The sequence below is a fragment of the Emydura macquarii genome, unplaced genomic scaffold (genome assembly GCF_026122565.2).
Source record: "Emydura macquarii macquarii isolate MOO-44397 ecotype Brisbane River unplaced genomic scaffold, CSIRO-AGI_Emac_v2 contig_480, whole genome shotgun sequence".
Lineage (NCBI taxonomy): Eukaryota > Metazoa > Chordata > Testudines > Chelidae > Emydura > Emydura macquarii.
Genome location: NW_027130617.1, coordinates 6,096,641 through 6,120,853, shown reverse-complemented (window position 1 = coordinate 6,120,853; position 24,213 = coordinate 6,096,641). Strand labels below are relative to the sequence as shown.

The 24,213-nt window shown below is 42.6% G+C and overlaps 1 protein-coding gene across 1 annotated transcript; it reads left to right on the top strand.

Annotated features, from left to right (window-relative positions):
* Window positions 1-291: 291 nt before the first annotated feature.
* Window positions 292-18,624, top strand: RTCA (RNA 3'-terminal phosphate cyclase). Its single transcript, XM_067538375.1, has 11 exons — window positions 292-857; window positions 1,258-1,358; window positions 3,337-3,480; window positions 4,990-5,113; window positions 5,732-5,790; window positions 11,516-11,657; window positions 12,583-12,707; window positions 14,980-15,038; window positions 15,680-15,774; window positions 17,123-17,227; window positions 18,067-18,624. The coding sequence occupies exons 1-11, from the start codon at window positions 813-815 to the stop codon at window positions 18,163-18,165; spliced, it is 1,098 nt and encodes a 365-aa protein (XP_067394476.1). The 5' UTR covers window positions 292-812; the 3' UTR covers window positions 18,166-18,624.
* The last annotated feature ends 5,589 nt before the right edge of the window (window positions 18,625-24,213 follow it).

The following is a 24,213-nucleotide window of genomic DNA, read 5'->3' as shown; positions in this document are numbered from 1 at the left end:
GAGTCCATCAAAGTTCTGCTGCAAATTTCTTCGGCGGTAGAAAGAAACATGCTGGTGGAACGTAAGACAGCTTCCAGCCACTTCCAGCAAACAGCTGTGAGAAGCCAGGCTACTTTATGATGAGTTTTTCGGGCCTCTGGCCATGGCTGATCTCATGCTGCGCTGCTCTCCATGCTTCACACATCCAGGAATATGCCTTGCCCTAGGGTGGACTAGACAAGAAGGCAGCACAGTCAAAATATGGTGATGAAGAAATGTAAACAAAGGCCCCTCTCCAGGGAAGTGCTCTCACTTCTCACTGACTTCAGAGGGGGCCAGTGGCGCTCAGCGCCTGTCAGGAGCGGGGCCAAGATCTATTTACTCCTCCTCACTCCCCCAACTTCTCTCCCGAGAGGGGCACTGGTTCCGGGTCGTGCCCCCTTCCCCGCAGTGAGGGGGAGTAGTCGGCTCTATCCTCTCTCTGGGGTGGGGCGCCCAGTAGGCAGCTGCTGCGAGCTGCTCCTCCTCACAGCTAAGCCGCCCCCCCCCCGCTCTCGAAGCCGCAGTCGGGAGGGGGCCCAGCTCCCCGCAGCTGCCAACCAGCCAGTGGCCCTTCAGCGCCGGCTGCAGCCTCTGCCGCTAGCTCAGAGCGAGCCCGGCTTCTGCGCTCCCCAGCCACGTGTTACCGGCTCCAGCAGCTCCCTCCCCCTGCCCGCCTTGTGCCGGGCCTAGGGAGGCTGTTCCGCCGGGGCCTCGCTCTCTGCAAAGCCCAGCCAGCTCCCCATCGCCTCGGCCGCTCCTTCCTGGGGAGGCACCGCGGCTCCCTGTCGCTCATGGACGGGGACAGGCTGGAGATAGATGGCGGGGTCATGGAGGGGGTGAGTACAAGGACCGGGCCCGCGGGATCGGCCCGGCCTTCCTGGGTGGACGGCTCGGGCTGCCGGAGGCCCCGGGACTGGGCTGGCCCGGCCTGGCTCCCGAAGAAGGCGGGTAGAGGATGCATGAATGGCCGGCCGGCCGGGGGGGTTGGTCTTGGCTGGCTCTCTAGGGAGCGGGCCGCGCCTGGAGGATTCAGTCTGTGCGGGGAGGATCCGTTCCTGGCTGGTGATGGGAGGTGGGGAAGGGGTTTGGTCTGGGGCCCTGATGGGGAGGAGCAGGGCGGTTAGCCCGGCTTATGGGGGGGCCTTGGAAATGTGGGGTGGGGCTAGACCTCTGCCCCCGCCATCCCTGCCCTGTGCTCCGATGCCGCTGACCACCTGTCTCCCCTCCGGAACTTAGGGTGGCCAGATCTTGCGAGTCGCCACGGCCTTGAGCTGCCTGCTGGGGCTTCCCTTGCGGGTGCGAAGGATCCGAGCTGGGAGGAGCCAGCCTGGCCTCAGGTAAACATCCCCCAATGCCCAGGAACGGTGAGACTTCCCATTGAAACATGCTGAGGACAAACCGGTCCTAAAGCTGTGAGAGGGGTGGCAGGGAGAGCATCCTGCTCCAGCACACCTGGCACTGGCTGTGCCCACATTGACCCTTTGCTCAAAGTCCCTTTGTGTTGCTGTGACACTAATGCAACTCCAGCACAGGTAGCAGTGGTGGTGGTGCTAGTGTAAGTCGGGGCACAGGCATTTTTATCACCACTTTGCCTAATCCTACCTATATCAGGGTTTTGAGGGCACAATAATAAAAATGCCACCTGCCAGTTTATATTAGTATTCCTCTTCACTGGAGTTAACTAGTGCTACTGCAATAGCAAGAGATTTTTAACGAAAGACGGGTAGAGACAAGGCTGTTGTGTCAGGAAAGGATACAGGATTGAACTCCAGAAACTCTGTGAAGCCCTAACCTGTTCACGTAATTCATGTAAATGTATCTGCCTCTGGCGTACACTTTTGGCATCACACACATAGTTTATCGTGGCAAAAGAGTATTTGAATTTGCATCTCCCAGGAGGGCTTCTTCTCCATGACACTCCACTTGGGTCTTGTTGCCTGATTCCCTTTCCCATCAGTTACACTTTATTATAAGAATGTAATATGATGATATGAGATTTCAAATATGATTAAAACTGTAAAATATCTTGCTGAAAAATGCAGCAAAATATTCCATCCCTAACAAGGTAGACTACAAACATGTCTATAAACAACACCTCTGATTAGTGAGTCTCCCCTACTAAGGTGTGAAGGTCTGAATGCTTTTACCTCGACTCTTTAAATTGCTGATGTTGAATGACTTTATTTGGCTGGTGCCAGTCCTGTTTGGGTTTTGCGTAGGACACTTGGCAATAATTTTAGAAGCAGATCCTGAAACAACAAAGAGCGGTCATGTTAAGAGTGGCCATATTTGATTTTAAAAGATTGTCAGAGGCCATATGCTTTCTTTCCAATGTGGAAACTTCAAAAATATTTGTTACAATGTGTACCTATCTAACTCTATTCAGTAACTGAGGTTCTTGTCTCCAGGCCTCTTCTGCTTCGTTCATTAACTACTGTCTGTCTTTGATTTGTGTCATGCTACTCTAATCACAATGTGACAGTTATGAGGCTATGACATATAAAAGCCAACAGAGCAAATGGTACTAATTACAACATTTTAATCTAAATCACAGTGAAGGGAAACTGGTCCCCTAGCAGTTGTATACAGACATTGTTTATGTATTTAAGTTGACAGTGTCAAGTTGAAGATAGTCAGCTTCACCAAAATGAATTAAAATCATTTTGGTGAAGTTGACCTGCCCTGCCTTTGAGTACCCTTGCACACGTCAAAAAAAGTTTTGACTACGTTTTCCTGTTTTATTTCCCCCCCGTGTTTTTCTCTCCTCTTCCTTTGTGGAAGACCAACACAAATAGGAGAGTGAATGCATGCACAGCAGGAGCTATCAGGCAGGAATTTCAGGAGAGCTCTGGTCACCCTGCTGTGTACGACTCTGAGATGCTGCTGGAGTCAAGACTTGACTGACTGCTCTTGATTGTATGCCAGTCCTCCTCTCTGGCTCAATGTAGGGGACTGGGATGGAGGTCATCACCTTTCCCACTGCATCTTGGCCCAAGTTTTAACAAGGTCTTGCAGGGAGGGCAGGGGATTCCTGCTGCACCCCACTTCAGTCCCATCTCTCTACCCTGTCCTACAGTGGAGGATGAGAAACAGGATCCCCCCTGATTTCAGAACCCTGCTGTGCTCCTTGTCTGTTCCTGTAGGATTATGGGAAGCCATGAAACTCTGTGGGAATCAGTTTGAATTTCTACTGTTTTGGTTTGGGCTGAAGTTTGCAATTGTTGTATTATTACTAAATATGTAATATTTTTGTATTGTAATGTGGCTTAGTAGGCAGTCTGCATGTAAGTCTTAATGTAGTATTATGACTTGAAGGCCTCAACATCTGTCTGGACTAGAGATGATTCGAGATTTGTGTGATGGGCAGCTGGAGGGTGGAGAAATCGGTTCAACAGAAATAACCTTCACTCCTGGGAAGATCAAAGGTGGAACCCACATAGCAGATACCAAAACAGCAGGGTATGTGTGTTGTAATACCTACTGTTAACTGATGTAATAATTAGTGTTAACTATTCTTCTGTAGATTTAAGGTTATGGCAAAAATGAAAAAAACCAAAAACAAACCCCAAGGAAATTCATGCTGAGGAATGATGGTATCCCCATAATCCATGCTGTCTAAGACAGCTATTTCTGATCCATGAAACCTGTTTTTTTATGTATCTACATTTTGGTTATCTGACCTTACTATGGGCAGGATCTTTATTAATAAGCACTTGCAAAAATATCAAACATAAGACAATCACTTTTGATTTAGGGCATACCAAATAACTCATACTACTGTATGATTGAACCCAGATTTCTGAAATGTGGGGCAATCATTTCTCCCTTCCCTGTATCTCTTCCTATCATGTATTTCTATATCTAGCCCTTATTGGTGCTATTACTTTCTCTACTCTGCCTGGAATTTGTGTGCAGAATAGTGGAGCACTAATTAAAGGGAATGAACCTAGTTGTGTGAGAGTAGCATGAGCAGTGACCAGGAGGCATGAGGTGCCATTTAAATTACACCAGGGCTTTTTGTAGGCAGGTGGAGATGCAGGGTAATATATTATTGAGGTTATCTCCTTTTGGATAAACACAGCGATGAAAAGCATAGAAAGACAACCTAATAGAAGAGCTTGTGGCTGCATGCTGACAAGGAAGCAGCCCAAAAGCAGGATGGCCCACAAACATTTGAAAGGTAGACTTAACAAATAAAAGCTGCCCCCTTAAACCAGTGACTTAATTAATTATTTTCACAGTTCAAAATGTTTTTTGAAACTTAAGTAGAGTAAGTAGGCATTTTGGATCAATACAGAATTCTTTGATCATTGTTGGAATATTAAAATTCATTTTGGGAAGTTTTGTTAAGAACCATGGAATATTTCAAAGGTTTATTGATGGGAGTGTCCTTTCGGACTACACTGTTAAAGGGACATTGAAATAATTTAAAACCAGCATCTTCCATCCCAGCATTATTTGGTGGGGAATGTTGACTGGGATCTAAATGATTAATCATTTTAGAATAAAAATATTTAGAAATTTACATACACTTTTTGTTAAAATAGCTACACACGCCTTTTATGCCTTTCTCCCTCTGCTGGTTAGCCTTATAGTTGTGCCAATACTATTAATAATGAAAATGTACAAGGGACATAAACAAGAAACCTAGGTTAATATCCATGTCAAATGAGAGTGTATGCAAAACTAGACTGATCAAAGGTATAACAAAAATCTTAGGGAAACATCTTTATTTTCAGGCTTGTAAAGACACATCAATGACAAAAAGGTACTGATTAGTATTTTGGTAGGATAATATATGTAAGAGGAATGTGTAATGTCATTTCACTAATCATTATCTTCAGAATGAAATATTCCAACTTACATCATATGTAAAATGCTCTTGAAACTTCACTTGCTGTCTGATATTTAATGGTTTACGTGCATTATGTCTGAATTACCTGTGAGTGTTTTCCAATTCCATTTTAGGAGTGTGTGCCTACTGATGCAGGTAGCAATGCCCTGTGTGCTGTTCGCTGCTTCCCCTTCAGAACTTCGTTTAAGAGGTGGGACTAATGCTGAGATGGCTCCACAGATAGACTACACAGTAATGGTAAGGATCAGCTTCTTTGCCTTTCTAAATCTTGCAGGTGCACAAGTAACTTGTATACTTCTGTATGTTCCTATTGCTGCTTTATATCATCAGTGGTAATTGTAGAGTAATCAAAGCTAATTTTTTTTCTTTTCTTCTGTTTCAAATATGAAATAAAATAGGATAACCTGCTTTCTATTTAAACTGTAAAATATCCAAGGGAAGAATAGTATGCTTGGTATTGGACTACTGTACTATTGATATACTATATGTTTATAGGGTATCTAATGCCGCACATAATTCCTTGAAACACAAAGAAATCTGCCTCTACTTGTCTATTTCTCTTCCTTTATTTTTAGTTGCTAAAGCTTATTTGAATTAAAACAGTCTCTTTGCTCTACAAATGCTAAGTATTAGTAGGGAAGGAGGGGAGTGGGTCCATAAGAGAATCTTTCTTACTAGATAATCTGCAGAATAAAATGTGGAGATCCTGTATGACACTGAATATTTTCTGTAGTGTATTTTGAGATCTTCGCAGTAGACCGGTATATATATTTTTCTCTTTGAGGGTTCAGTGTTAGGGTGGGACATGTTAAACACAAAATAGTTCTGTATTTTTAAAGTATGCTTACTCCTCAGGTCTTTAAACCAATAATTGAAAAGTTCAATTTGACCTTTGACTGCGACATAAAAAGGAGGTAAGTTACACTGTCATGGCTTTTGAAATACTTTGTGCTGGGCCTGTTTCTCTAAGTAGAATGTGATTCCTTTACATTTGAGTGCTTTCAAGCACGTTTTAAGAATACGTCAGTGCCTACTAAAGACAAAGGGAGTTTTTCTTTTGACTTCAGTGGAAGTTGTATCAGATCTGTTAAAGGCCTTTATGATCTTCATTTTCCCCACCTATGAAAAGAGGATAAGATGTATCTACTCATGGTTGTTGAGTGGCTTAATGAATGTTTGTAAATTGCTTTGAGAACCTTAAATGAAAATGTTACTAAATGCAAAGCATTATCCTAATTTCTTACATAGTGCTTACCATGCTAGCTTCATAAGATATACGGTGTCCACCCAAAGAGCATACGGCCTCTTTTTAGACATGGCTCAAGAGATGAGAACAACAAACAGTAATATATGGAAAAAGATGTGAACTACACTAATAAGCAGAGTGGATAAAAATTGATGATTAAAAATCATTACATTTTGTTTTAATTAATTTTTTAAAAATTAAATTGGATTATTTTTATTTACATTAAATACAGGTTTATTTTAAAATAATTAACCTATTTAAAATTAAAAATCTAAAATTGACAACCTATGTTAAGGCCTAGATTTATTATAATCTATTAAGATCATTTACATTAAATACAAAAAAATAATATTAAGCAGTGCATGGTTGCTGCCAAGTTTTAAAGCAAAGCAAACCACTGAACTAGGGGAAGGCACTAGCTAAGCACTTGGAATCAGAGTCTGTTGAAGTACGAAACTAACATTTGACAACAGTGATGCCTCTTCTGCAGGCACAGAGAGAATGTTTTCTTCAGTTTATTCAGCTAGTTCAGTTTAATGACTATATCATTCATAATTAAGAAATCAAGTGGGAGCTGAAAAAGCAGGAAAGATTATTTTCCTCTTCCAGGTCATGTCTACACTACAAAGTTAGGTCAACTTAAGTTATGTCAATGATCATAAGTTGCTTTAATAACATTGGTTGAACACATCCACACACACCTTCCTTTTGTTGGCTGATTGCCTCCAGAGTCATTGCTCTTGCATCAACAGAGCATTGCATCCTGGGTAGCTATCCCACTGTGCAGCTTGCCACCCTTAGTCACCCTCTGCTGCTGGGGGCTCTGGGAACAAATCGTGGTGCATTGTGGAGATGTGCTCACCGTCCCAGAATGCAGTTCCTTCTGTCTCATCATTCCATGGGCTTCCGACTTCGTTTTGTGCTGTTTTTCAACAGCACTTGTAAACTGTGTGTCCACCATCTCTGCCTGACAGCATGGATCCTGAGCTGCTGATCATTGTGGTGATGAGCTTTATGAACACAACATGGCTGGTCCTGCAGGATTTCATGAGCTGTGAGACAAAGAGTGAATCGGTGATGCTTGCCCTGCTGTCTGCCATAGAAACTAATAATTCAGGATTGCTTCTGGCATTCATGCAACAACTTGCCATGGTGGACCATCTGTACTGGGTTTGGAAAACAAGCACTGATTGGTGGAATCATATTGTGATGCATGTATGGATGACAAGAGTGGCTGCAGAACTTTCAGATGTGGAAATCCACCTTCCTGGAACTGTATGCAGAGCTCATGCCAACACTGCAGTGCAAGGACACCAGAATGAGAGCTGGCCTCACTGTGGAAAAGCGAGTGAAGATCTTTGTGTGGAAGCTGGCAACTCCAGATGGGTACCGGTCAGTTGTGAATCAATTTGGAGTTGGAAAGTCCACCGTGGGGGCTGCTGTGATGCAAGTGTGCAAGGCCATTAAATGCTCATGCTACGAAGGACTGTAACTCTTGGTAATGTGGAGGAAATGATGGCTTTGAGGCAATGGGATTCCCTAACTGGAGGGGCTGGGGAGGTCAATAGATGGAACGTATATTCCAATTTTGGCCCCCTGACCATCTTGTGACTGAGTACATTGACCAATGTACGGGGCTGTTTCACTGACATTAATGCGAGGCTCAGGGAAGGAGCATGATGCATGCATCTTTCGGAACACTGGACTGTATAGAAAGCAGCTCGTGGGACTTTCTTTCGAGACATGAAGATTCCAATAGGGGATGTGGATATGCCCATAGTGATCCTTGAGGACTCCGCCTACCGGTTGCTCCTGTGGCTCATGAAGCCTTACACCAGGAACATGGAGATCAGCAAGCAGCGCTTCAACAGCAGGTTCAGCGGGTATCGAATACCATTGAATGTGCCTTTGGCTGATTAAAAGGTCGTTGGTGCTGTCTTTTTAACCAGTTAGGCCTCAGTGAGGAAAATATTCCAATGGTCATTGCGGCCTGCTGCATTCTCCATAATATTTGTGAATCAAAGGAGGAAAAGTTTCCCCAGGGATGGATCACTGAGGCTGATCAGTTGGCTGCTGATTTTGAGCAGCTAAATACAAGGGCAATTAGAAAGGCACATCAGGAGGCTAGTGGAATCAGGGAGGCTTTGAAGGAGCATTTTCACAATGATTCCCAGTAATGTGTTTTTATGTGATGCCCTGGACCAGGTAGTGTTTACTTGCTGCCTTGAATTTCCCCTGTAGTTCTTGCTTCCTGAGTGTTAATGGCAAGGACCAAATATTCCTACCTATAGCCACTGTGTTTCAATGTTAGCACTGAGCTATGTATGTATGCATTTCACAAATAAAGACTCATTTAATTTCAAAGGCTCAAATTTAATAACATGATCACACACAAACTTTTGGTCACCCAGGGGACATGTCAAAGAAGAACAGTCTCACAATTAGAGCTCTCATAGCTGGGTGTAATTGGAAACCAGTCTCTTGGTGTGGAGTGCACAGGGTACTGTGAGGGACCAGGAAAATGTGAGGAATGCAGTTGGGGAGTTTAGGGAGGACATGGACCAGAGTTCTGTAGTGACTGGAGGGGCAGCCTAGCACAGATGTGCTCAGATTGAAGGTTAATGAGGGACTTCAACAACTCTGTCTGGTCCTCCAGAAGCTTTATCATCCGCTCATGCCCCTGTCTTTTCCTGTCAGTCCAACCTGAGTCTCTTGCTGATTGTCTCCCTTCATGCTCTTGTTTCACTATGTGCTGCATCTGTTGACTGCAGCAATTTGCGAAACATATCCTCCTTATTCCTCCTGGGCCTTTGCCTTATCTGATGGAGATGCTCTGCCGGTGTGAAGGAATGGGTCCTCAAAGGCACATCTGCAAAAGGCAAAGTAAAACAATGAACAGAAACAGTTTTATGAGTGCGCTCACAGCCATGATCCACAAAAGTTACACACACCTGTTTTTCACTGTTCCTTGGCTAGTACACAGGTCAGTGTGAGTCCCAAATATAGTAGGTGTGGAGGGGTGGGCAAGGGAAAATGGGCAAGAAGGGACAAAGGCTGGTTTGTGAAGGGGGTTACTATAAGCAGGTAGGGAGCCTATTCTGAATATTGGTACCCTTTTCTACCGGCTAGCGTAGTCTAACCTGATATCTCATTCCTAAGGGTAACCCAGAATGTAAGTGTGCATCTCCTGCATGCGTGTGGCTTCAGATTGGCTTTGTATGCCACTCGCCTGTGTGCCACTCTGGTCCCTGCACAAATAATTGCTGGGTGATGCAGCAAATTTTCCTGCATCGGGGGGAGAAACAAGGCAGCTCTGCTAAGAAACCTTCAGCAGAGGATTGCAGAATACAGAAACAGGAAAGTTTCCTAGAGGTCTCTATGGAGGATTCCAGGGACTTCCCCGTGTATTAACAAACTTTTCCACTGTGGCCCCATGGCATAGATGGACAGGCTCTGTTCTTAATTTCTGTCCCTTAGCCATCTTGTACTAAATAACAAAGTACATGAGAGCTCAATCTCCTCTCACTGTACAGCATCAAAGCAGAATGAGCACATACTGGAGCTCCCCTCTCCTATATGCTGTGCGCCAGAACTGGAGTGTGGGAACTGGCTAGACCCCTCCGGAGTGGAAATGTTGTCCTCACTCGATGCCACTGGACGACCCTGCTGTGTGCTCCACATCATTCTCCAGGTCCACTTCCTCATCCACCACTTCCTTGTCTGAGTTGAGTCCTCTGGCTGCTGCCTCCAGCTCCCCAAAGTATCCATGGGGCTCTTGGTGGTAGAGGTGGGGTCTCCACTGAGGATGGCAAGCAGCTCCTTATAGAAGCAGCATGTCTTCAGCATTGCCCCATAGCGACGGTTGGCCTCCCTTGCATTCTGGTATGCCTGCCTCAGCTCCTTGATTTTAGCATGACACTGCTGAGTGTCCCTCTCTTGCCCCGTCTTGTGCATGCCACCTGCAATCAGCCATAAGTATCGAAATTCCTGTGACTTGTGTGAAGCTGTGACTGCACAGCCTGCACTCCCCATATACTCAGCCGATCAAACAGCTCCAGTGTGCTCCACAAGGGAGAGTGGTGCGTAAAGCTGGCATAGTCAGCTGGGAAAATGCTGTGTAAACTCTGCATGCCAAGCAAATAGGAAGAGGAATTAAAAAAATTCCTGGGCCTTTAAAAAGGGGAGGGGCACATACCCGTGTACCTTCAGGGCAGCAGAGTTCAAACTGCTGACCAGAGCGATCACGATGGGCATTGTGGGATACCTTCTGGAGGCCAGTTAGGGCAACATAAACCATCCCTCTAACTATGTTACAAAAAGCTCTATGCCGCTCGTCAAGGTGGTTTTATTTTGTCGGCATAGCAGGGGCGTTATATTGGTGAGAGGAGCATTTCAGTGTATACACCTCCACTGTTTTGTCGACTAAAGCTGATTTGTTGACAAAATTGTGTAATGTAGACAAGGCCAGTCAGTGAATAAAAACTAACCGTAAGAGAATGAGATCTACTCATTCTAAAATCTTGCAGGAGATGGTGACCAGAAACAATCAGTTGAACTCATTAAAAATAGATGATGCTTCTTTTGTTTCATAAAATCAGTTATTTTTAAATGCAAAGCACGTTTTGATAAGAAAAATGTTTATTGAAAAGTTTATGTATCCACCATGTTTAAGGTAGTTTTATTTAATAAAAATAAAGCTGTTTGTGCACTTTGAATTGAATTTGAATTTTCCTCCAAATAGAGCTTGACACAAAATAATCACAAGTAAAAAAATTAATCCTCATCTGGTAAATAAGAAATGCATCATTCATCATTTTCTAACATAATTAAGAACTTGAATAAATGTAAATTAAGTTGCATAACGCTTAAATAGATATAAATATATCGTATCCTCCTGGTTAGAAAAAAGATGCACCTAATTAAATATAAAGGCCATATTTAGTTGCAAATCAACATGTTTTAACAGTCACCAACTAATTAGAATCATTAGGAAAATAACTAAAAAATACACATGTAAAACATAGTTAAAACTGATGATTTAAATCAAAGTTTCCTGCTTGTTGATTTAAACCATGATTAAAATCAGTTATTTAAATCACGTTGATTAAAAAGAATCAATCTACCATGTTAATATGATTATGTTATTAATTCATTCTATGCATGTGGAGGATAATGCAACATTTACTTTTTGTACACATTTCTATGGCACGCATCACTGAAGTTTCTAACCTCCTTGGCCTGTCTAAAAGAGCATGCTAAGGGTAAGACACTTATTAGCAAACAAATATGCTAAATCCATTTTTAGTTTTCTTGCTTATAGGAATAACTTAATTTGTAATGTCATGGATCCCTTTTCTTTGCATTTAAACATATCTGATTACCATTATTAATAGGGGCTACTATCCCCAGGGTGGTGGTGAAGTGATAGTCCGAATATCTCCAGTCAAACAGTTAAGCCCAGTAAATTTAACTGAACGTGGCACTGTAACAAAGATACATGGAAGAGCATTTGTTGCTGGAGCCTTGCCCATTAAGGTGAGTGCCTATAATATTCCTAGAAGTAAGAGTCTAATGTTATGTGAATAAATATTGTACAATTATTTGTATATTATACAATCTCTATACATAGTTCTATAAATTTATTGGTACTTTTTTCTATAGTTTTCCACCTGCAAACCGTGACAATGATAGTAAATGAATCCAACTGTACAGATCTTCCAAGGAGAGGAAATTATAACCAATACAAACTTAGAGGATACTAAAATATAATATTAGTATATAGATTATGGTAGCACCCAAAATGGGAGGAGACCCTGTTGTAATCATTCAGAAGCCCATGGCAGAGACTCAAGACTGGATGCCTTTCTAAAAGATAGACTTTAGGTCAACCAGAAGTAATGGCTTGGCCTGTATTATACAGAAGGTCAGGCTAAATTAACCTAATGGCCTTAAAATCTGTAACCTATGAAAATGTTCTATGAGCTTTCCAAACACTGAGGTAGATACAGTTTCTGTCCCAAAGCATTTGTGAACTGTGACCTATTTTAGCAGTCCACTACATAAAATTTTGTGATTTTTAAGATCTGATATTGCAAGATTTATCAGGGCTAGAAATAAAATCCGTACCCTGTAGAATAAGGGGAAAATTGTGAATTTGTATTGGTATTGAAGCTCTGGTGTACAGCTTTAAAATCTGTCATTGGTCCAGGACTGAATATTATCTAAACTTTGTGCAAAAATTGCACACTGAGGGGAAGTAGGAGAGGTTAGATGTCAGCTTACAGTTTGAAGTAGTTTCCACTAATACATAAAATATACTAATTTTAAAAGCCAGTCTCGTTATAGCTTAGAAGAACATTATTGAAGTATGCATGCATACGGCTATGTATATAGGAAAAATGTTATATAAAATTTTGATTTTAACTACTGTACCTGGTTCCTTTTTGTTTTACCATGTTAGCTAGCAAAAGACATGGCATCAGCAGCAGTGAGATGCATCAGAAAAGAAATCAGGGATCTTTACGTTAATATTCAGACTGTTCGAGAAGCTGATAATCAAGCCTTTGGAACTGGAAGTGGAATCATGTGAGACAAGACACAAACCTCCTATTTACTTATCTTACTGTGTTAGTAGTTGAGAATATGGTGATGATCCTTCTTTGACTGAGAGGGGTAGTAAAAAAAAACCAAAAAAAACCACTATCTCTTTCCTGTTTTAAAAAATTAAGAATAGTAGTTAAAACCCTTTGTAATAAGCCAAGAAATTTATAAATATTTTTATTTCATCTTTGGCAGGAAAAGTTGGAGTGTTTGAATCTTTAGCAAGGAGAGCTTTTCTGCTAAGAGTTTGTCAGGAGTTTGAATTACATACATGTTAACGAAAACAAACTAAAGCTTTGTTTTTAAGCATCTGACAGAAACCTGAGCAGTTGGCAGAGAAAGGGATTTTTAGTTTTGTGATGTTCTAATTTCAGTAGTTCTCCAGCCATTCCTGGAGTTCTCCAACAAAAAAAGAGTTGTTCTGGAGTTCCCCCTCCCCCGGCCAAAAAAAAGGCTCTGGTGTCTCTCGTTTAAAAGCAGGAGAAATTTTTTTGTTGGTTTGGAATAAATGCAGGCCTGTTTCATGTCACAAAGAAGCAAAAAAGGGAACAAATGTTCTCTCCTTTTCAGGTCACTTTTTTTTTTTTTTTTTTTTTAAAGAAATTGAAATTCAAAAAACTATATTAAAGTCACATTAAACATATGTATTTAAAACAACACAGTTACTAGTTAGGTCACTAAATGTAGACAGTATGTATAATGTGGGTAAGTATTTCTTTTTCTATGAGGATCTGGATTCTCTAGCTTTTTAAAGTCTATCACCTTCAACGCTGAATTTGTGTATTTTCTATGCATGTCACTGTGCTTTTCTGACATGACGACACCTCCACCAGCCTGGTATCCTCTAGCACAGTGTTTCTCAACGTTTTAAGTAGCAAGTACCCCCTAACTTCTGAAAATGTTAATAAGTACCCCAACACTCAATTTTCCATGGGATTTTATACTTACAGACTAATGCGAGCCATATGTTGGAAGAAGGGCAGAGTATATAAGGCCCCGATATGACAGATGTCAGATCTAGTGTGGGTAGGGTTACCACCTTTACACCAGGGGTGCACAACTCAAGTATATACCTGGGCTAGAGGTGATGTTGGCCAAAGCTAGGAGGCTTTGAGCAGGATGCCAGTGCTGGGGAATATAAAGCGCAGTGCCAAATTTTATGCCAGAGATTTGAGAGGAGGTAGGGGTAAGGGAGAGACAGGGAAGGAGGGTACAGAGAGAGAGATAGGAAAAGATGAAATCTGGGTCTGTCATAGTTGTCAATTTCACTGCTCAGCTAGAGCAATGAAATTGACAAGTTTTTTGGGCACTGGGCTTTGAGCCAGGGAGGGGGCTGCCACTTGGCTGCCAGCCCGAGAGGTGGGCGACTGCCACCCAATCCGAGCTGGGGCAGAGGAGGCTTCTGCCCTGGCTGGGACCCAGGGATGTGGGCAGGCGGCTGCTGCCCGTCTTCAAGCTGGGTCGCTGGAGGCTGTCCCTTGGCTCGGAGCCAGGGCACGGGTGACTGCCACCCAGCTGCGAGGCCAGCTCGCGAGATGCAGGAGGGCTGCCACCAGGCTCCAAGCTGAGAGCGGCGGGAAGCGGGGGGCTGCTGCCCGCCTCCCCCAGAAGCTAGTGGCTGCCGCCCATCTCAAAGCTGGGAGCTGTGACCAGGAGGGAAGCTGGGGGCTGCCACCCACTTTCCCCAGAAGCTGGGGGCTGCCGCTCACTTTCCAGCTGGGAGCTGTGACAGAGCGGAAAGCGGGCGGCTACAGCCCAGCTTCCCCAGAAGCCAGGGACTGCCACACGCCTCCCATCTGGGAGGTGGGGCCAGGTGGGAAGTGGGCTGCTGCCGCCCGGCTTCCCCAGAAGTCGGCAGCTGCCACCTGCCTCCCCTTCACTCTGTTTTTCCCTGGGTACCCCCTGCCTGTGTCTCACGTACCCCCAGGGGTACATGTATCACAGGTTGAGAAACTATGCTGTAGCATTACGTCAGGGCCATCAGTTGGTACTCACTCAGAGGAGTATCATCTGCTGAGTTAGCAATGAACCTTCTCCATCCCCTGTGTGGTTTTTCTCAGACGTTTCCCATCCAGTTAGAGTGAAATCAGCCTTTGAAGTCAAAGTGTATGTTTCCATTGACTTTACCAGGAGTTGGTTTGGGACTCAAGTACTGATCAAACCAACCATTCTTATCTTTTTATCATAACCCAGTGTGTTATGGTTTCAGATAAAGACCTAATTGATAACTGGTAATATACTTAATTTTTCTGTTTAGTATTGTTGCAGAGACTTCAACAGGTTGTCTGTTTGCTGGATCATCACTTGGTAAAAGAGGTGAGAGTTGTGTAAAGCATATCCATGTTTTGTGCGTTTAGTTTCCTACTGGGTAGTACATCCATACTGTTTAATAACCAGGGGCAACAGAAATCCACAGATTTTAGTTTTTCTTTATAGAATCTTAAACTTTCATTAAAAATACATTAAGTCTTTACATCAATGTTTTTTATGCAGCCTGGCAAACCAATCAACAGGGTTGTGAATTTATCCACTTATTTTAGTGGATTGCTAGAGATTGCTGATTTGGGAAGACTTCTGGATTTTTAAAATGTACATATTCCACCCCAGTTCCTCTGATGTAGGATTTGTCCTGTACTATATGTAGCAGAGAATATATATGTTAAAGGCATAGGAGTGAATTGGATTAAAATTGGTATCTTGTGTGGCTAAAGCTGTTTCTTAAAGCATAAGTGGGCCTAGACTGTTCCCAGTGCTTAGGAAGTATGTGCCATACTTATTCAAATGCACTAGCAGGATGATAGACCATAGTACTCAGAGGGTGTCTGGTGAACATTTCAGGCAAGAGCATGGCAGTTAAGTTGCAATTAACTGTCTTCTGTTTCCTGTTTTTTCACATTCTACAGTTCAGGAATAACAATGTTTTGGAGCCGCTTAATCCTCCTGAATTCTCTCCCTAGGTAAGAATTCTGACAGGGTTGGAATTGAAGCTGCAGAGATGCTGCTTGGAAATCTTAGACATGGGGGAGCAGTGGATGACTATCTGCAAGACCAGGTAAAAATCCCACACCCTGACTTCAAGATGAAGTTAAGGTAACAAGTGAATTTGACTATGTATTACCTATAAAGAATCTAAAGATCAAAAAGAACCCCAGGAATTTCAGAGTTAAGATTGTATTTCCACAGCAAGTCACAGAGTTATATTCCAATAGCCACCACAGCCATAACTTTAGGAGACATTCAGGAGTCTCCCCTGAAGTCGTAGGGGAGGAGCTAGTAAGGAGCCTTTTCTGGTCCCCACCCTATAAATCTTAAGTCATGTCTACACCAACAGCATGTGTGGTGAAGATGCTCTATGCTGACGGGAGAGAGCTGTCCCATCAGCATAAAAAAAACACTACCATGAGCGGCATAGGCTATGTTGGCAGGTGAAGCTCTTCTGCTGACATAGCGCTATGCACACTGGCGCTTATGTCAGTGTAACTGATGTCACTCAGGGGTGGAATAGTCACACCCTTGAACAACATACATTTTGCTGACATAGGCAGTAGTGTAGATGTAGCCTTAGAAGGCTCCAGGGAGACCTCGCAGCATGACTGGAGCTATTAACCCAGCCTGGATAAGCCAAAACGGACTTGTTAGAAGTTTAAACAAGCCACTTAAGGCCCTTGGAAAACACAAATGACACCTGACAAGCCTCCTGAGGCTCATAAGAGGGGTGTCAACTAGCTTCCTATGGCTCACTCGATGTTCTCTTCCTGCAGACCTCAGTAAATCCAGAGAAAAGGGGTGGGAATTTCCTTCCTCTTCCATCTAGATCCCCTCCACACAACAAATTAAGGTGTGTAAGAGCAGGGTTCCCTTCCCATGTGCCTCAGGAGGGGATTTGGTGAGAGCAGAGGAGAACAAACTAAGGGGGCATTTTTCTCCATCTTGCTCACCTGGCTCCATCAGGAGATCTGGGGAATGAAGAACCCCCTCAGCTTTCTCCTGTTGCACCCTGGCCTGTAGAGCTGCTGGTGCACTAAATGCAGTGTGACAATCAGCGTGACAGAGCGATGTTCCTAATTCACGTCAACCTACTACGTATCTAGTGATTACCTCTTAGAAACCTCATTCCCAATGTCATTCAGGAACTGCATTCCTAAGATTCTGCTCAGTCCCAGATGTAAAGTCAGATTTTGGGGCCACAGGGGCGGGGAGGACGGCACTGTCAAGTTTATAATGGTAACACAGTTGCAGTCTTAAGTATGGAATGGCTGATGCTGCTCTATAATATGCGTAGAAGAAGCAGACCTGCCTCTTTTCAGTCCACGTATGTGCTGCTCTGACTCTTTCATGGAGTTGTGGTGTGGAGTTGCAGTAATGATTTAAAAACTAATTATATTTCTTTTCCTCTTAAGCTGATCATTTTCATGGCATTAGCCAATGGGGTATCTAAAGTGAAAAGCGGACCAATAACTCTTCATACTCAAACTGCTATACATTTTGCAGAGCAGCTAACAAAGGTGAGTCCAAAGACTGGAGAAGAGTACTATCAATGGCCTTCATCCTGTGGCTTAGGTCTTTTCTACACATAGACTTAGTGTGCAGCAAGCCACAACATGAATTTACAGCTAGCTTGCTGCACACTAAGGCCGGGTCTATATGGTAGACATACATTGATACAACTATGTTGCACAGGGATGTGAAAAATCCACATCCCTGAGCAACATAGTTATACCAACCTAATGCCCTGTGTGGACAGTGCTATGTCGACAGAAGGGCTTCTCTGGTCAACGTAACTACTGCCTCTCACAGAGGTGGAATATGTACACTGATGGGAGAAGCCCTCCCATCAGCGCAGGTAGCATCTACACTGAAGTGCTACAGCAGCACAGCTGCACCACTGCACCATTTAAGTGTGGACCTGCCTTAAATCACTGGGTGGACCCTGCTAGCAGCAGGCGCTGTACATTAATACCCCAACTTGCCACGCACCAAGTCTCTGTGTACACAAGCCCTTAATATATATACACTTTTGTAGTGTCACCCTCTGATTGCTTTTTTGTGGTGTATCTGAAATGAGTTTGGTCTTGTGATACAGGTGTTTGGAACACCACAGTTCGTACTGACTGGCAAACACCCTTAAAAGTCATGAGTAAATGAGTAAAGAACAGTGTGTTTAAAGTTCAGTCCTTGGCATTGGTTAGATGCCTTCACAAACTTAATTAAAAATATTTTCAGTGGAATTAGTTATATTATAGACATCTGTTTGACTAAATATAATATTATTAGACATCTAATATTCAGGGACTGTTCTAAGTACATTTATAAGTTTTCTAATACTTTATCCTCATGGTTGCAGGCCAAATTTACTGTCACAAAATCAGAAGATGAAGATTCCACTAAAGATACCTACCTTATTGAGTGCCAAGGAATGGGGATGATAAACACAAATATGTAGTTTTTCTTTAAAGAAAAAACATACCTCTGATGTATCGCACTACATTTCAATTGACATATACTACACAGTGGGGAACAGGGGTTACTTTATCATAAATAATTGGTTTGATTTAAATTCAGGGATGATGTAGTTATTCCTTGATATGCTGAGAACATTTCCTGTCCTGCAAAAGGAGTACAGACAAGAAATCAAATGGAATAAAATGCAAGTGTTTGGGGAGAGCTGAAACACAGTTGAGTAGCTTTAACAATATGAATGCACCAGAGTTGATGACTACCATTTCAACTTTTAAAAGTTACTTAAATGACACAGCCATTCCTCTAACAGCATATAGGTTTATCATATGGGATCCTTTACATATCTATGTTATGAAATAGAAGAACAGAAATGAACTATTGTGTGTCTCTAAATTATTCTGTTTCTGAAATTGATATGGAAAAATAAAGCAATTTCAGTGTACATTCATTGGATGTTCTTTGCTTATGATCTCACCAGCAGTTTTTGTTAGTGTGGTAGATTCAGTGGTTGTGAGATAAGTTTTTGCAAACAACATCTAGTAAGAACGCCTTTTCAGTTATCCAGGAAGAACTGTAAACACTCTGTGCTTAAAGTCATCATCTTCCTTGCATTAATCCCATCAGATGGGGTCACTCTACCAGTCCTCTCCTCCAAAGTGCTCTCTCCAGTGCCAACGTGTCTTCGTTTATGACTTTGCTTACAATTGCAGCGGCGTGTAGGGTGTGTGTAGCTACATGCCACAGTGAAAGATAGGCTGCATTCACTTTCAATGCAGGGTATAACATTGAAAGGCTCTGGCAGCCGGGAAAATCTCCAGCAGTGGAGAACTACTGGAGCCTTTCCTTGCTGACTCCCGCCTGCCAGAGCCTTTCTGTCCTGCCGGAGTCTTTCCCTGTGGCCAGGAAAGGCTTTGGCAGCCTGGAGGCAGCGGGACACAACACTGCTAAAAAAGGCAGTGTAGACATGGGAGGCATGGCTCAGGTACATGGAGTGCCATATAGGGGATATACCCTAGGGTTCAGGTGTGTAGGGCACTGTACTCATCTAAACTGTGCCACACCATCTACACTGTTGATACCCAGGCTAGCTGGAAATGCAGTGTCTGTACACTAATGGTTCTAAACCAGTGGTACACATACACCTGGTGTGATAAAGTCAGGCCAGAGGGCCTCAAAAGGGCATACCAGGGCCAGAGTGTGAGCCCTAGAATGCCAAAAACCCTTTTTCCTGCAAGCAGGGGAGAGATGATTGCAGGGCAACTAGACACACCTGGACCCAATGAAGGGCTAGTCCAGGTGTACTTAAATCCTGCCTTCCCTAAAGGGAGGGGGGGAAGCACAGGAGACGGAAGCTGCCAGAAGGTTTGTGGCAGCTGGAGGAGAAACTTCCCCCAAGCTAGGCGACGGTGTTTCTCTGCAGCCCGAGGGGCAGAGAAGGAGACAACCCTTGGCCCCAGCTGGCAGGAGGGAGCCACAGTAAGGTACCTCCCCTGGCCCCAGGAGCACACTGAGGGGAAAGGACAAAAGACTTGTTCAGCCTGGGGAGACGGGGTAACCAGTGACTCCCTGGCCCACTACAAGGGGTAGAAGCGTGAGACCCACTAGGGTGAAGCCGGCTGTTTGCCATACTGGGCATCTACAGAGATCTTCCAGAAGGCGCATCAGCTCATCTAGATAGTTGCCTCGTTTTACAACAGGCTACATAAAAAGCGCTAGCAAAGTTAGTACAGACTAAAATTTCATACAGACAATGACTTGTTTATGCTGCTTTATATACCATACACTGAAATGTAAGTCAATATTTCTATTCCAATTGATTTTTTATAATTATATGATAAAAATGAGTAAGTGAGCAATTCTTTAGCAATAGTGTGCTGTGACACTTTTTTTTTGTATTTTTATGTCTGATTTTGTAAGCAAGTAGTTTAAGTGAGGTGAAACTTGGGGATATGCAAGACAAATCTTGTATACTATATACACCTAATACCATATCCTGTTTTTTCCTCTGTTTATTTTGAGCCCATGTCTCTCTGCTTAAAGTATTTGTCTAATAATCTGATTGGATCTGAAGTAAAATGCATAAATTCTCTTAATGCATATCTGATGCCCAATTTTTTTTCTATTTTAGGGGTTTTTTTTTTTTTTTACTATCACTCATCATTTAGAATTTGAGCACTAAAACCAGACTCATCACTGTAATTAATGGATACATCACTTATCTTGGTGAAAATATGCAGTACTTAACTTAAAATGGTGTGTATCTTATATACAAAAAAATACTGAAAATCTCACTGCAGAGGCAACATAAAACACAACCGATAGTGAGCTGATTGAATTTAGGCACTAGTGATGTATACCATGTTTTTAGGCACTGCACATATACATAGCAAGAGACAAGACACTGCTCCAAAGAACTTACTCTAAATACACAAGGCAAAGGATGGGGGATGGCGTGGAAGTTCTCCGTTTTACATGTGGGGAACTGAGGCACTGAAAGATGAAAGGCTAGATCCATGCAGGGCCTCCACCATTACAATGCCTAACGCCATGCGATAGAATCTTCAGCCTCGAGTAAGTGGCCATGTTCCCTGTAAAATACATGGCACAAGTTAGGTGCCTAAGCATGCGATTCAAGGAAGCCATCACATTGAGGGGGGCGCTGCCCAAACTAGCCAATAGGAAAGGCTGAGTAGAGGGGTGAGGCCTACACCTCATCCCCCCAAAATACCTATGTGCTTAACTCCAGGTGGAGGGAGACACCCTCATTCTGTTCAGGATTCTCAGCCGTGAACCCTGTTTTGGAGTTAGGTGTCTAAGCCAGGTCAGCCCTTTCTCAAGAAAAACCACAAGAGGGACCCCTCTACTCCATTTTAACCAATAGCCTAGTGGTCAGGGTACTCGCCTGCAAGGTAGGCGACCTGTTTTTAAATCCCTGCTCTGCCTGATTGGGAGCAAGGACGTGAACTTGGGGTCTCGTACATCCCCAGTGAGTACCCTGCCCACTGGGCTATAAAGTCAATCTCTGGCACCCTTAATTATTTATATAAAGTGGAACACCTTCTGCACCAATAGAAACGTAGGTAGCTAAGGACTTGGGGCATCCAAAGCGTTAGGCGGCAACTAAACAAGGATTTTTGAGGATCTTGCTAGTACCTAAATGTTGGATTTGGGCACTTAAAGAGGCCTTTAAGCACCTAAATCCCTTTGTAGATCTAATCTGAAGTGACTTACCCAAGGTCACGCAAGAAACTCTAGCAGAAGCAGGAAGTGAACCTAGATCTCCAGCAGCACACACAAGAATCTGCACCAAAAGACTCTTCCTACGCTAGAGTGGGTGCCTGGTACTTGATTGTTAAAGCTGCAGCTCAGGTGCAGTACTCTCATTTCTCTTATGTTCATTCAGATCCTTGGCTGTGCTTCCTTCACTATGTGCATTTTAATTGGAATTAGAGCCCTGAAGTTAGAACTGAAGAATGCACACTGAAGCTAAGAAATAGCTGTATGTGTCTGGTTAAAACTATCTACCTCTCCTTAGAACGCCTTTCCTCTCAGAAATATGTCATGCGCAGAAATTGGACAGGATTAATTTTTTAACCAAGAGAAATAGCTCTTAAGAAGCTTATATTTCTAATATTAGGAGTGGCCTGGTGGTGGCAGCAGGAAACATCATAAAGCAGTTCTATGAATTGAAATCTAGTTTTGAAGTTGATATCAGGAGCACCTAACCCTTAAACACCATTCCAGGCTTTTGATTTTCAGTGCTAGCAGGGGGAGATGAAAGACTCAGAAAATGCTTATCAAGAAGTGGAGTAGCTTCAAGGGAAGTGTACATACAGCTAACATCTTCTCTCATCAAAACATGTTGCTCTAAAACAGACATTACATAGGTCTTCACTTGGATTTCTTTTTTTATTTGTACTACACAGGAGATTAGTATACATTCCTTCTTTTCCTTTAATGGACAGCTTCCTGGTGAATTGTTAAGCACTTATTTTCTACAGTGGCAGCTGCTATAGAAAAACCTAGGACAACGAAAGGGAGAGAGAATTGATGACATTTTAATTTTGACACATCTCAGAAGATACTAACGTGCACCTTAGGGGCAAGGAGCATGTGGCGGGGAGCACCTCTATCCAGTTTAAACTAAAAGTAATCAAAACTAAATTCTTCGGGTCAGTTCAAAACATGAGAATAAGAAGAGGCAATGGTGACTATGTGTTTCCTGATAGTGGGGTCAGTTTGGTCCTGAATGCAAGTCAGACTCGCAGAGTTTCCATAAATTAGGCTTAGTTACAGTGACGACATTCTAATAGCAGCTCTGCTGTTCACCAACACTGGGAGGCCCAGAGAAGGTGGCAAAGAATCAGCTATGCCACTTCTACATTACCAAGGTAGTCCTCTACGTCTGGAGAATCCTGAGGTGGCTGGCTTTTGAGCTGCTTTGCTCTGGAAGACTGGCACCAAGCAGCCATACTGGAGCCAAGATTTAAGTTGCTCTAAAATCCAAAGCAAGAATTATGACCATTATGACACAATTTAATTCTAGTCACTGTCATATGTTGTTGTTTCAAAAGCTTGAAACAAAACAGAAAAGCCTCCTCAAATGCAGTCTGTCACGTATATATGTAAAGGCAGGATTTCTAAGGCAGTATAATTGCTGGATTATAAATGAATTAATGGTTTTATAATAGTACCCTATCAAAGACTTGATCAGTCATATTTGGAGCTCTCCTAGGATGCAAATAATCCAATTTAGATTTCAGTGCTAAGCACTTTAAACCTTTGTATAATTTATGCACTTCACAGGGGATAATTACACTGACATTCTTTTTACAAGATATCCACATTTACTTGAAAAGAAGCAGGAGTGCTTGCTTCTCCACATATTACAGTTCAGCAACTAATGCTTTCCCTTCAGATTAAAAATAGAAAATCTTTTAAATACTGTCCTTATTGCCCTATACTCACTGCTGCATTTTAACAATCAAAGAGGAATGTCTTGCTTTGCAACCACAAAGAATCCATTAAGCAACAATCATGCTTAGGATATGTTAATTATTAGACATTTGAAAGATTAAATGAACCAACAGAGTTAATCTCTTTAATGTTAAGAAAAGCCTATAAATGAAAGCATTGGTAAATTAATCTACATCTTTTAGATTTATGTAGTCCTTTATATTCTTTTGAATGTGTATGCAACACACACTGCAGTAAAGGTAGTATTTAAATTTAGGATAAGCATGGATATGATTTAAAAAAAAAAACACCACACACTCTTGAGCCAGATGCTCAGAAGGTGTAAATTGTCATAGCTCCATTTCCTTCTGCCCCCTTATATGTACTACTTGCAAATTGAACAAAATAGTTTTTTTAATCAAGAAAGGTATGATTTTAAAACCTGGGACGGTGAGTCAGCTAATCCTAATTCTATCACTTGCCCCCTCCATGGTTTTGGACAAATCACTCCATCTTTCTGCCTCTTGTTTTTTCATCTTCACATTGGAAATGGTTTTCACAAAAACGTTTACAAAAATTAATTTAGCAAAATGTGAAACTCACCTTTTTTCTTCACTGCATTCATTGGCATGAGGTATGTTCAGAGTCATTATGGGCCACTGCAATGCTAATGTTAAGTACAGACATTTTGTTATTAAAAACAAAATAAGGAAGTTTCAGTGCATAACACCTACATTAACATGGCATTGATTCTATGTGTATCCTTTCTACCAGTGTCTAGGGCAGCAACAAGGGCTGGGTTCAGAAATGTGTAAGGGTTCTTCTTGGAAAATAATGCAAACAACGACTTGAGTGCCCACTCAAAGTCTTTGATTTCAACTCTGAGAAAAGTAAAATAATCTCTCCAGATCACCTTTAGCAGGAGGTTCTTCCCCACTTGCATGGACTCTTTAGTCTGTTTGGAATATAAAACAAAGGAATATTTTAACAGGGGAAAAGGGAACAGACAAAAGAATAGAACTGGTTGGAGAAACGTTAATGGAACCTTATTCCACTGGAATGTGTAGTTCCATCG

Coding starts and splice junctions, on each gene's coding strand:
- RTCA (XM_067538375.1), top strand. CDS start 813: ATGGACGGGGACAGGCTGGAGATAGATGGCGGGGTCATGGAGGGG. Junction 15,775..17,122: donor ATGACTATCTGCAAGACCAG/GTAAAAATCCCA, acceptor TTTCCTCTTAAG/CTGATCATTTTCATGGCATT. Junction 17,228..18,066: donor TTGCAGAGCAGCTAACAAAG/GTGAGTCCAAAG, acceptor TCATGGTTGCAG/GCCAAATTTACTGTCACAAA.